This window comes from Lissotriton vulgaris, chromosome 11 (assembly GCF_964263255.1).
Source record: "Lissotriton vulgaris chromosome 11, aLisVul1.2, whole genome shotgun sequence".
Classification (NCBI taxonomy): Eukaryota; Metazoa; Chordata; class Amphibia; order Caudata; family Salamandridae; genus Lissotriton; species Lissotriton vulgaris.
The window spans coordinates 108,552,066-108,565,747 of NC_141699.1; the positions used below are offsets into that span (position 1 = coordinate 108,552,066).

The following is a 13,682-nucleotide window of genomic DNA, read 5'->3' on the forward strand; positions in this document are numbered from 1 at the left end:
GAGATGCCGATAATTCACTTTTCACAATGTAAGCTCTGCTGAGGCACGATAGAGCAGAGATGTGCTGCCATTCATAACATGCTTTCTTTAAAGCAATCCTCACCTGCTCTCCGTAGTGCACACTGTGCCTGTTCCTTGTTCCCCTGCATTCCCAGCATTGCTGATCCCCATTGGCAGGGCACTGCACTTGTCTGCAGATTGAAAGGAATTCACCACCACACTGTTGTTGTCAGGAATTAGAGGAGCAGTCTGGTCAATAGAAACCTGTACAAAGTAAATAAGGTATTACAAGTCATCTCTGAAACACAGCCCACAACAGATAAGGGGATATCGAACATAAACATACATAAATGAAATTCCACACCCTTCGGTATAAACATGCAAAAGACCACATGAACACAAATACAAGCAGCCTCACATTCCACTCCTGTTCACCATGAAAGACTCAACCTAACTACCAGGGGCGGCTGGTGACATTTGACAGTGGTGGGCGTAAGCTAATTTGCATATTGCACCGCAGCGAGTAGTAGTATGTTTAAAAGCACAAAATGGTGTCTTCATATGTCCGTTTCAAAGTGCTGTGTTGATACTTTATACCAACCTCAATTACAACACAAGTAAACTAAATTAAAGATAACTGGCTAGATGATATTTGTAATATTACGCAGTGCTTTAATGTTTTTATAATGCATAGAGCAGTAATATTTCTAATGAGGCAGAGACTTCCCAGTGTGATACAAAGCCACTGTATTTAGCAGACAGAGTGGACATTTGTTGACGTTTGTAATGAGCCAGTGAATCATAATGGAGTACAGAACTTACATAAACGAACAGAGGCCGCAGTACGAGGGAGGGAGAGAGCTCTGCCCCCCCCAGACAGGGGGTTATGTACCAGGGCTATGTATTGACCAGCCAATCCTGGCGCTGTATGCAGCCCCAGGATTGGCTGGGGGGGCACCATGACTGCTCGCCCAGTAGCTCTGTGCAACCCCGGGGGCTGCGGCCCGCCCCCTGTTCCTCTCTCTAAGGGGGAATTTACAGGAAAACAATCTGCGCATGCGCGGGCATGTTTGTGCCCATAAATACACTTGCGCAGCTGCAGCAGGCCCATCCTCCACCAAACCCCGCTCCCCCCCCCCCCTCCCCCCGCGCATACCGGGAAAGTCGGGTGTCTCCCGGATTCCCGGCCGGCTGGTTGCGCGATTTTTAAAAATATTTCTGTATTTGGTTTTTAGTGACGACGGGACGCGGTGGGTCCATGGGGCTTAGTGGGGCTACGCCCCTACGCCCCAATGGACGCACCGCGCCTGCTAACTACACTGCAGGCACAAAGACATTCCCACAGGGGACAATGGAATCCAAAATGGTTTGCCCATACATGTGTTCAAAGGTCTGAACTTGGGCCCTCAGGCAGGTTTCAAACCCTCAACAAACAAGAGTTGAAGAAAGTGAGAGATTGGGCAAAATGAGGGAGATTAAGTACAATACTTGCATGGCCAAAGTACATAAGGATATGTGGCAGGCCAAATCAGAGGGCTTTGTGAGCTCCACCTTGAAATACAAACCAATTGGTCACTCCACACATGCACACACATAATATTATCAATACCACCCCACCACAAGTCTGTTAAAAAGTGCACAACTGACACCTAAAATGAACTCAAATGGACAGTTTTCACAACAAACCCAACCAACAAATCCCAAACTTCCTCAGTTTTACAAACCTCAATAAATCCCAGACATAGCATTAAACATCCAAGAACATATCCAATATAGCTCCATCCTACCCAATACAGTTTCATATCAACTATCCAGACTCACTGTCCTTATAATAATGTCTTCTTGTTAGCATTAAAGGGTCCCTGTATTTACAAGAAACCATTCACGCAACACTTCCACTAGGGCGGTGTGCCACATGTTGTAGCATGAGTGTATGCACACTACTCATGTTCCCTTTGGTGAGATCAAAGGTTAGCGAACCAAAACTCTACCTACCGTGCGTTACACTCATTTGTAGATGTGACTCATTGATACATACCACCATTTTACAACTATCCTTAAACTAAACAGCACCAGTATACACCAAGTCTGCTGCAATTTCAGCGTGCTAAAACATATATAATATATATAATCCACATTTGTCAAGCGCGAACAATCACCCGTAAGGGTCTCTAGGCGCTGGGGGCCGTCGGGAAGATTAAGCAAGCTATTGCCCAGAGTCACATGGTGCTGAGCTAATCTGCCGCCGGAGCCGGGGATCGAACCGTGATCCCCAGATTCCAGCATCAGACGTCCTGGCTGTGGCGCCACACCTCTCCCAGCAAAACCAGCAACTATCCATGAAGCCAATACAGCTCATATATACTCAGAACCAAGAATGACATCAGTGTCACAATCCCATTAAAATCTACTTACCAAAGGTTGTAAAATCCCAAATACCTTCAAGCAATATCATGTCACAAACTTAAGGAGGTCCAGCTAACCCGCCCACAACTACTGCTCATATGATGCAAACCTTGTGACAGTCCCATGGCCCTGTTTCTCCCTTTTTCAGAAACAATGATGCTCTGTGAATATCCCCATCTCTTAAAATGACTAAATTTCAAGCAAAGCTGGGGACCACTGTAAACAAGATATTAGGTTCAGCAAGTAAATTAAAAGGTGGTTGCTGTACATCCTTACCTCAACTAACCTTGTTCTGTTCTCCATTTCATGCTTAGGTGGGCTGGGCCAGCACCATTAAGTGATATGGGTTGCAGCAAGTGCTATACTAGTCTTATCACTCAATTACACACTCTCCATTTTTCTCCCAATTCACTATCACAGCAGAAACACAATCAAAAGCAGTCAAATAATGAATTATGGCTTCCAGACACAAGCATTGTGTTGGAGGATCCATGATCCCACTGATACTGACCTGTGGGTTGAAGGTGGGAGCTGTGCGAGGACTACGCACAAACTCCATAAAGAAGGCCCCATCCTGGCACGGGCGCAGTGTGAGCAGGAACGTGCGAGCAGAAGGGAAGCAGAGGAAAAGTGCACAGAAAGACAAAGGTTCAGAGAAGCAGGTGGAAATGTGGAAAACAAGGAGGAGTTATAATAAGAGAAATCGCGAAACCAACACCAAAATGAGCATGAATGACAGAATGCAGAGTGACAGTGCAAACGTCTCAGGGTTGCTATTTCCCAACCCACCCATGTACCAACCGTAAGAAACACCAATCTTTCTCTTTTTTCTAAACACAATGCGTAAACTACCTGTACCCATTTTATTGCGCAGCATGGATTGAGTGAGAGGATGGGTCACAGGGAAATGGGAACCAGGGAAAATGAATGTGGCTATGTTGTGTCAAGTGGTGTATAAATGAGAACCACAAAGTGCGCCAGGTAGGTCCATCTGGAATTTTGGTCTATATCTAGACTTAATCCCCTAACGTGCTGCATCTCTAGACCCAAGCTGTGCCTAAGTGCGACCAAGAACTGAGGTGTTGGGCTCTGCTTGCTTTCTTATGCATAGAGAATTTGGCCTAGCAATCAAGATTTGACTGTTAGTTTTGAGACAACGCTTGCGCCAATTTTAATTTGGTCGGTTCTTGGGGGAGGGGGAGGGTTCTCCTCAATAACGTAGAAGCACAAGCTCAAATACTCCCATTACATTGGTGATGAGTGGCCCCATCTAATTTTTAGTAAGAAAATAAGTTACTTACCTGTAACTGTGGTTATTCAGTATTGGTATCTTTCATAGATCTACATGCTTGAATCATTCCCCGTCATCAAAGTGGGAGTCCAATGGTATCAAAATCAAGCAGTAACAAAAACTATAATAGGCTACAATGGCTCTGAGCCTTGAGCTTAATAGCGTATCTATGTCCTTTTTAAAAAAGAAGCACACTTCAACTATAACCAATCAGCTGCTAGCATCCTCTAGAACACTCCCAAGATAGACTGAGTCCCTCAGATTTTCCAGCACAAGCGGAAGCAATATCCCAGGCATTAGGAGAGCCTCTTCGGGGAGGAGGATGGGTCGCATGTGAAACTATGAAAGATACCAATACTGGATAACCGCAGTTAGAGGTAAGTAACTTATTTTCTTATGCAGTATTGGGGTATCTTTCAAAGATTCACATGCTTGAATCAGAATAGCAAGCAGTATCAAGATAAATGTAAGTAACCTTAGTGGATAGTGGGTAACATGATATAAATTTGCAAAAAATGCTTTAAAAAAGTGTAAGAGGGGGGGCGTGGCCAAGATGGCGGGCTGAGAGGACGCACTTGCCGTGAGCTCCCGAGCCCCTGGAAACCCTGCACCGCTCTACACCGCTGATCTCCCCCAGATCGAGCGGAAAACGCATCCAGTGCTCTCCGTTGTGGTGTGGGACAGTCTGCGACCCTTGGTTGCCCTGCCGCGGCAGCGGTACCGCTAGAGAACCAGCCGAGGCGGCAGCCGCCGAGGGGCTTGCCGGGAGGCCCGGGAGCCGCGGATCTTGAGGCCTTGGTGTTCCGACGTGGAGAGCCTGAACCACAGGGCGGGCTGCCGGCTTGTACGCGACTCGACACCCTGGTGAGTGCCGGTACAGCCTTCATCGACGGAGCGGAGCCGCGCTGAAGGTGGAAGCGGAGGCGGAGTCAGCGGGCAGTAACTACGCAAGCCCGGGGATCGGGAAGGCCTGCGCCACGTGGCCCGTCCCAGAGCCCCTCCTTTGACTGCTATGGAGCGCGGCCGGACCCTCCAGTGCCCTTGATCACCATGGCGACATTTGGCTCTGGCTACCACGCACTCTGCGAACTTAGCCCCCGGCTGTGCGATCTTCAATTGGCCCCGCAGGGAGGGACTACCACGATCCCCGGAACTGGGCCTAGCCGGAATCATCGGATGTGTTTCTGGGGGTGATCGTTGAAGAGACTGCTCGGAGACGGCCTAGCTGCACTGATAGTGCCGGACCCCCGCGCCGGTCAGCGCGACACATAGCCTGGGATCTGGACTACGCCAGTTCATCGCTGGCTCCCGGAGTCGGAACGAGCGGCCATTTTGAACGGGTGCGGAGCGGCTGCATCGGCCTCATACGAAGGCTCCTCGCTGGGAGTGCCCCCACACTGGCAAGAGCGGTGTGAACTGCCGTCCACTGCTGGACCACGGCCCCGGCCTGTAGCACCTACTCATTGCGTCCCGCGGGCTCCAGTGATTCCCGCCTCTTCACGATGTCAAATGCCAGGGGGCAGAGGAAGGGCGACCGAACTTTGCCGGAGATGCTGGGACGCGGCGCCCCGAGACAGGACAGGACCCAGCCCGCCCCGAGCCCCCCGACCAGCTCACGGGGCGCTGAAGGTGGGGAACCCCCGGTGACTCGATCGTTCCTGGAATCCCTGTTCAGCTCCTTGAGGGAGGACTTTCAGGCCTTGAAGCAGGAGGTGGCCGGGGAGGTCCGGGAAGTTCGTAGAGAGGTGGACTCCCTGGGAGAGCGAGTGAACACGGTGGAGGCGGCTGGCCACTCCAGGGACGAGGAAATCACCCATCTGCAACAGGAGGTCCTGAGGCTACGGGACCAACAGATCGATCTACAAGGCCACGCCGAGGACCTTGAAAACCGGTCCAGGTGGAACAACATCAGGGTCCGAGGTGTTCCGTCCAACGAAGAAGGTGAAGACGCGGCCGCCTACTTGGGAGCCGTGTTCCGCGAGATCCTGGGAGAATCCGAAGACTTCCAGATTCGGATCGACAGAGCACACAGAGTTGTCCGGCCTCGCAGGGCTTCGGCGCCTCCCCCGGACATTTTGGCCTTCTTACCGGACTTCCCCTTGAAGGAGCGGATTCTCCGTGAGGCGTGGCGGCGGCAGCCTTTCCGCTTCAGAGACCACCCGGTAGCTCTCTATCAGGACCTGTCCGCGATAACATTGCAGAAGAGGAAGGCCTTTAAGATTGCCAAGGACTTCCTAAGGGATCATGACACGCAGTACTCGTGGGGGCATCCCTTCCGCCTGATTTTCCGGTGGAATGGAACATTGCATCAGCTCCGGTCCCTCCAGGACGTATGCGGGGTACTAGGGATCACAGCGTCGGACACGGACACCCCAGCACCTCGCCGCAGACGGAGCACGCGAGATGGCTGGCAACTGGTCGGGGAGAGGCGATCCCCGCCGCCTGCGAGGCCTGATTTGCCCACAATTCGAGCAGAAATGTCTAGCGCCATCCAGGAGGCCTCCAGGACTACGGTGAATGGCGATGTGGCCCTGACGGCCTGAACTTACTCCGGGGGGAGTCTACAGTAGCCTATCTACATCGCAGGTGCGGGGGTTCCGGGGGTGGGGGGTGGCGGGGGTGCTGGTGGTGGTGGCTGGACGTCCACTAGAACGACTTTCCAAGGCCTTGTCCGCTAAGGACCGGACTGGGACAATGATGTTTTTTTAATGGTCTGGGGTGAGGGGGGTGGGAAGGGGAGTTGGATGGGGAAGTTCGTGGTCTGGGGGTTCACTGGGGGAAGGGGGAGTAGGGGGAAGTGTGGGGTTGGGAGTGCGGGGTTCCGGGGGTTCACACAGTTGGGGGGTTTTGGGGGTTGGGGACTGTACTGTGCTGTGGGGTGGTTTGCTTTCTCTGCACGATGGTGCCGCTTGCTGTGGCCTTTGTGTTATGTCCGGTGGGCCTTGCCCGCCTTAATGTGCGTTTCTGGTATCCCCCTCACTGATGGCCCTTAAAATTGTTACCTTGAATGTGAAGGGGCTGAATAACCCTGTTAAACGACGGGCTGTGTTGTCCCTTCTGGAGGACTCACAGGCCGACATTTGTCTTCTGCAGGACTATGACCGGTTCTGTAACTGGATTACCAGGGCGCTTGATGCCTTGGTACCTATCATCTCCAGTAAGTCCAGTCCCCGGCAGGCTAGCCCCTGGTATGACAGTGCGCTGCGTGCCATGAAGTCCTCCTGTAGACGGGCAGAAAGGGAGTGGCGTAAGACGTATGATGCCGATAAGAAATCCATCTACCTGGCCTCAGTTAAGCTCTACCATCGAGCTATATGTAGGGCCCGGGCGGCGTTTTACGCAGCCGAATTCCGAAATAGCCTCAATCCCACCAAAACCATCTTTAAAACCATAAAAGACCTGATGGCAAAGAGAGTTCCCCCGCAGTTGGACAGTTCCATCTCCCACTGCGAAGCCCTGGCCACTTTCTTTCTGGACAAAGTTAAGAAAATCTATCAGGCGTTTCCGAGCACACTGCCACCAGTGATTCCCTGGAGCGGCTCCAGTAGCTGTCCATCGCTGCACTCCCTCCCCACTCTTTCTAATGAGGAGTTTGCTAAGTGGACCCTGCGAGTCAAGTCTGGCTCGCCTGCAGACCCGGTAAGATCTGCCCTTTTCAGGGATGCTGCTTTTCAGGGACGCACTATTGTGTGTTCTCTGATTAACCTCTCCCTGACTTCCGGCCTGGTCCCTGCCAAGTGGAAGCAAGCGGTGGTTTCCCCGATCCTAAAAAAACCATCTTTGGATCCGCTGAGACCTGAAAACTACCGCCCTATATCTTTGCTCCCTTGGCCGGCCAAGGTCATGGAGGCCCATGTAAATCTGGCCCTCACGGAGCATATGACCCAAGTTAATGTCCTGGATCCCACGCAGAATGGGTTTCGTGCTGGCCACAGCACTGAGACGGCCCTTCTGGCAATGGTTGAGCATTTGCGGACTGTGCTCGATGCAGGTCAAACGGCAGCGCTTATTTTATTAGACCTGAGCGCTGCCTTTGACACTGTTTCCCATCGCATCCTTCTACACCGCCTGCAGGACATTGGCATTTGTGGCTCTGCTCTGCAGAGGTTCCGCTCCTTCCTTAGTGATCGCTCCTTCTGCGTTGCCACCCCTCCTTTTCAGTCCAAGTACCATCCTTTGGACCTGGGGGTCCCTCAGGGCTCCTCGCTGAGTCCCACGCTTTTTAACCTGTACGTGCAGCCGCTGGCTGAGGTCGCCAGGCAATGGGGCCTAACCATGGTCTCCTACGCCGACGACACTCAGTTGGCGGTTACGATCAGCGGGGATGCCAAGCAGGATGCCCTCAGGTTCCGAAGTGGACTGAGAGAGGTGGCCAGCTGGATGAATAACAACTGTCTCCAGCTGAACGCAACAAAAACGGAGGTGATGATCGTTGGAAGGGATGCGGACCACTGGGGGGACGGATGGTGGCCTCCCGAGATGGGATCAGCGCCGGCCCCCGTCCTGGAACTCAGGAATCTGGGAGTATGGCTCGACCACACGTTAAGCTTTGTGACTCACACGAAGAGAGTGGCGGCCTGCTGTTTTGGAGTATTACGCGGGCTAAAACCCCTGCTCAGATTTTTTGACGCTCCTACTAGACAGCTGGTCATTCAAGCAATGATTATCTCTCGGCTGGACTACGCCAGTTCGCTCCTTTTAGGAGCGAACCAAGCTGAGATCCTTCGTTTACAGCGAGTCCAGAACGCTGCGGCTAGGGCGGTGGTCGGTTTGCCCCGGACCTGTCCCACCTCTAATACTCTGCGGTCCCTGCACTGGCTCCCGATAAACAAGAGAATTCAATTCAAGGCTCTTTGCCTGGTTTTTAAAATTCTTCGAGAGTCGGCACCTGTGATACTTAACAAACTGCTCTCTCCCTACGTTCCTACCCGCTCACTCCGATCCCTTGGACAATCCTTGGTGGTTGTCCCCCGTTTTAGATTTAGCCGGATGGGGGGTCGCTCCTTCCGAGTGAAAGCTGCTACCCTTTGGAATGCGCTCCCCTTGGAAATCCGCCTCATGGATGATCTAATATCCTTTCGCAGGGCCCTGAAAACCTTCTTGTTTTAAATGTACCCTGTTTTAAGTGTTCTGCTTTTTTGTTGCTGGACTTTGTGTTATGTTGTGTCTACCTTTCCCTGCGCCAGGACGCTCCTTCGCTGGAGCAGCTGTGCGCATTAAAAATGTAAATAACATAACAGGAGACCCACCTGCTGGCTAAAGATTGTCACAGGCTGCGGACCCCAAGGTTCCCCACACAGCTTTTCTCTTCCTGTGCCTCCAAGACGGCAGGGGTAGCGCTTATGATATCTAGGCGGTTCAAGGGGGAGGTTTTACAAAAGGTAGCGGAACAGAAAGGGAGGCTCTTGGCTTATAGGATCAAGGCAGGAGGTTTAGTGTTTACTGTAGGCTCTATATATAGCCCCAATGACCATCAGGAACAGTTCCTACACAGGGCACTAGAAGATGTGACGTCCACTCCTGACAGACACATTGTCCTTGGGGGGGACTTGAATGTGGTCTTCGAAGCATCTTTGGACAGGTCGGTGCAGAGGCGTCTACAATCGGGGGAGCTTTCGGGCTTGGTTCGTACCCGTTTGGAGGAGCTTGATATGCACGACATGTGGCGCCGTCTCCACCCTGCAACCAGTGCATACTCCTATTACTCCCACGCCCACAAGTCGTATGCAAGGCTGGATCATCTCTTAGTGACGGGCCCGATGTATGAACTGGCCTCGAGCGCCGATATAGGGGTCCTATCTCTCTCGGACCACACACCAGTGGAAGGCACCTTCCAACTGCCTCCGGTGTCTCCCTCGAGAGGGGTCTGGCGCCTCAGGGACACTTTGCTGCATAAGCAATCGGTGGTGAAACAGATCCGTGAGTCCATAGCGGACTTTCAACGCCTTAATGACAACGACGACACCACCCGCGCGACACAATGGACTGCCCTGAAGGCTGTGCTCCGTGGTGAGCTTATCGCCATCTCCTCAGCAGAGAACAAGGATCGCCAGCTCAAGAAGGACGAACTTACCCGCCAGGTGCGGGAGCTAGAGCAGGTGCATCAACGGACGGGTGCTCCCCGTGTCTGGAGGCAACTAAAGGCCGCCAGGAAACTCCTGTCCGCGCTTGACATGGACAGAGCGGAGTACGCAGTGCTTCGCTTGAAGCATAAGTACTACACCAGAGGAGACAGATGCGGCCGGCTTCTGGCGCACAAACTCAGGGTGCAGCACCAACAGCATAGGGTGAAGGAATTAGCAGCCCCCGCCGGGGGGACGGTCACGGAGGACGGACAGATCGCAGAACTTTTCCGTGGTTATTACGCGGATCTCTACGCCGGCGTTCCCCCCTCAGCGCAAGCTGAAGCGGACTATCTAGAGTCGGTGTCGCTCCCGTCACTGTCGTCGGATCAGGCCCAATATCTGGAGCGGGAGATTCGGATTGAGGAGGTGGTCACGGCGATCTCCCGGCTCAAACACGGGAAGGCCCCGGGACCTGATGGCTTTATCCCTCTCTTCTATAAGACCTTCTGCCAGGATCTCGCACCACTTTTAACGCGCCTATTTAACACGTTCTCGGAGCCGGGCGCTATCCCCCCGGAATTCCTTCAGGCTATGGTATCGGTGATTCCGAAACCGGGCAAGGACCGGACTGCCTGCGGGTCCTACCGGCCGATTTCACTTCTAAACACAGACCTGAAGATTTTCACCAGTATCCTAGCGGCACGTCTGGCGCTCCACCTCCCGAGCATGGTTGACCCGGATCAGGCCGGGTTTGTACCGGGCCGGCAGACTGTCGACAACACTAAGAGGGTGACCCATATCCTGGAGAAAGCCTCGCGGATACCCGGGGAACGTATGCTCCTCTCCATCGACGCCGAAAAGGCGTTTGATAGAGTGCACTTGCCGTACTTGGAGAAGGTCCTGGACAAATTTGGCATCGGCGAGAAGTTCAGGCACCTGGTGTTCAATTGCTATTGATTCCCATCCGCGGCGGTGAGGGTGAACGGGTGCAGCTCTCAGCACTTGCCAATAGAGCGAGGCACCAGACAAGGGTGCCCACTGTCACCATTGCTTTTCGCTCTTTATATGGAGCCGTTCGCACAAAGAGTTCGCCAGAATCCCGACGTCATAGGTGTCCGTATGGGGGAGTTCCATCATGCTCTCAGTCTCTACGCGGATGACGTCATACTGACGCTCGATGATCCACGGAGGTCGTTGCCCGCGTGTATCGCAGAACTGGACCTCTTTGCGGCGGTGGCGGGATTCAAGGTAAACCTTGGAAAGTCGGCGGCCCTTGACATCTCGCTGTCTAGCACCACCAGGGCTGACTTACAGAGACTCTTCCCTCTGAGCTGGTCTGGAGACCGGATACCATATTTGGGGATTCTCCTAGCACCCTCTCTCCCTGCTATGGTCACGGCCAACTACACGGCTCTAAGTGCGAAGATCAAGGAGGAGCTGGCCCGCTGGGATAGGGGCACGTTGTCGTTGCTGGGAAGAGTAGCCGCGGTGAAAATGACCCTCCTGCCACAAGTCCTGTACCTGTTTCGAGCTCTCCCGCTGCAACCCCCCAAGGGATGGCTAGAGCAGACCCAGTCTGCTATCACACGTTTTGTGTGGCAGGGCCGTAAGCCTAGGATCAAGAGAACCATTGCCACGCTGGCACCTGAGTCTGGTGGCCTTGGGATACCGGATCTGCATAAGTACTTTCAAGCTGCTCAATTGCGCTACTTGGTGGAGTGGAGCCGGTGGGAATCGGACAAACACTGGTTGTTTCAAGACCAGGCGGTGGCGGGCAGGACGCTACAGGAGGTGCCCTTCCTGAGGAGGGCCCACCGCCCCCCCAACCTCTATGCGTCCTTTGTGACGCGGGTCCCGCTCCGTGTGTGGGACTCAGTGTCCGTCAAGCATGACCTTACCACTTTTCCCTCTCCTTTCACACCAATAGTTGGTAACCCGGACTTTAGCCCAGGTATGGAGTCGGGAGCCTATGAACTCTGGCGAGCGGCCCGCTGCTCCGCTGCTCCGCTTTATTTCATTTGTATGGCCCGGAGGGTGTAGTTTCCTTCCAGGACTTGCGGCGGGACTACGGCCTTCCTGAGACGGAACGCATGCGATATATGCAGGCGCGCCATTGGGCGCTGCAGCCGCAGGTGCGAGCTACGGCGGATCGGAAAATCACAGCATATGAGCGTTGGCTAGTGACTCGCTCATCGGACGCCAAGCTTATTTCCGACCTATACAAGATGTTGCAACCTCCCCCCTTTCACATCTACAACCCGGGGAGGGAGCGGTGGGAACGAGAACTTGGTCGAGCGTTGAGCCACACTGAATGGGACCACATTTCTTACCGGGCGCGTCATTCTGCCTATCACACCGGACTCACGGAGACTTTCACCAAAATCGCGACTTATTGGTATCGCACCCCCGAGAAATTGCACGACATGGACCACTCGATACCCAAGACATGCTGGCGCAACTGCGGCCAGACTGGCACGCTCACTCATATACTATGGGACTGTCCCCTGTTAGCTCCTTACTGGGAAGAGGTACTGAATGAGATTGATAAGTGCTTTGGGATTGAATTACCCCGCTTCCCCGCCTATGTTCTACTGGGCTTGCCGAATGGTTTAATGTACCCACTAAGGTCTAAGAGAGGTAGACAGACAGCAATAGCCCTGGGGTCGGCAGTACAGAACATACTCATACACTGGCGCACTACCACACTTCCTACTGTTGTCGGCTGGCTGCACAGACTGTGGCATGTCCTGGGCATGGAAAAGCTGTCCCTAGTGGTGGCAGGGGAGGTGGACACTTTTGAAGAGCTGTGGGCGCCATTCCATGCTTTGTTAAGATCAGAATTTAAAGAAATCACTTGCCCTAGGTATCTCAAATTGTTACGGCTGACGCCGCCGCCAGATCCGCCAGATCCGCCAGACTGAACTGACCATGTGGGCAGTTGGAGGGAGGGGGGGATACCTAGCTGCCACAGTGAGAGAGCGAGGGTTGACGGCACAGTACAGGGGGTGGGGGGAGGGGGGAATTGGGGGGTTGAGGGGGGCGGTTGGTTGGGAGGGGGAGGGGGGGTGTTGTCCTTTTCCCTTTTTTTCCTTTCCTTTCTTTTGTTCCCACCCACAGGTGCGCTAGCCATGAGACTTTGGCACGGATGTGCCCACCGCACTGAAAGAACTGCCTTCACGCATCTATTGTATTGTACACACTTAACTTGGGGAGCACCTGTGGTTATTTGTTTGTGATGTTGTCCCCTTTCTTTTCTTACTGCAATAAAATACTTTAAACCTAAAAAAGTGTAAGAATAGAAAAAAATCTATCTACATATGTAAACATACAAACATCTTCATTATGTACAAGGAGATAAGCATTTAAACATAAAATTGTTAAATAGGAGAAAATGAGAGAAAGGTTAAGGTGTCACACATCAACATTAGGAATATTCAACCTTTGAACATAAAGAAAAAACACCTCTACATAAAGAGGCTGACCTTATTGGAATAGATGGCTTTATACCACCTTTATGCCGCCTGGCCTATGGCTGCGTCATTACGTTACGTTGATTCGAGGGAGTAGTGCTGCACGAACGTGTTGGTGCTCTTTCACATGGCAGCACAGCAAATCTTCTCCAGTGGAATGCCTGAGAACAGAGCAGCCGAAGTGGAAACTACTATCGTTGAACGGGCCTTAGCTTTCTTCGCCAAAGGTTTGCCTGCCTTGGTATAGCAAAATTGAATTGTCGCCAAGATCCATCTTGTGATGGTTGACTGTATCACCGCTGAGCCTTGACAACCTCAACCATTGACTACAAATAACTGATCAGTTTTGCGAATGTTCTTAGTCCTTTACAAATAAAAAAAAGGCATTGTTTAACATCCAAAGTGTAAAGAGCCTGGAAAAAAGTCAGAAGAATGACAGGCTCGTTGAGG

At 52.6% G+C, this 13,682-nt stretch overlaps 1 protein-coding gene across 7 annotated transcripts in view; it reads right to left on the reverse strand.

Annotated features, from left to right (window-relative positions):
• DEPDC5 (DEP domain containing 5, GATOR1 subcomplex subunit) overlaps nt 1-13,682 on the reverse strand; it is a 592,834-nt gene that overhangs the window by 312,379 nt on the left and 266,773 nt on the right. For 4 of the 7 annotated variants that reach the window (XM_086942813.1, XM_086942812.1, XM_086942811.1 and 1 more), the window contains exon 33: nt 104-264. In XM_086942813.1, the coding sequence (XP_086798939.1) occupies nt 104-264 (161 nt within the window). Of the gene's footprint in view, nt 1-103; nt 265-2,917; nt 2,981-13,682 lie in introns of all 7 variants that reach the window. The other 3 variants (XM_086942810.1, XM_086942809.1, XM_086942807.1) reach the window with 1 other exon arrangement.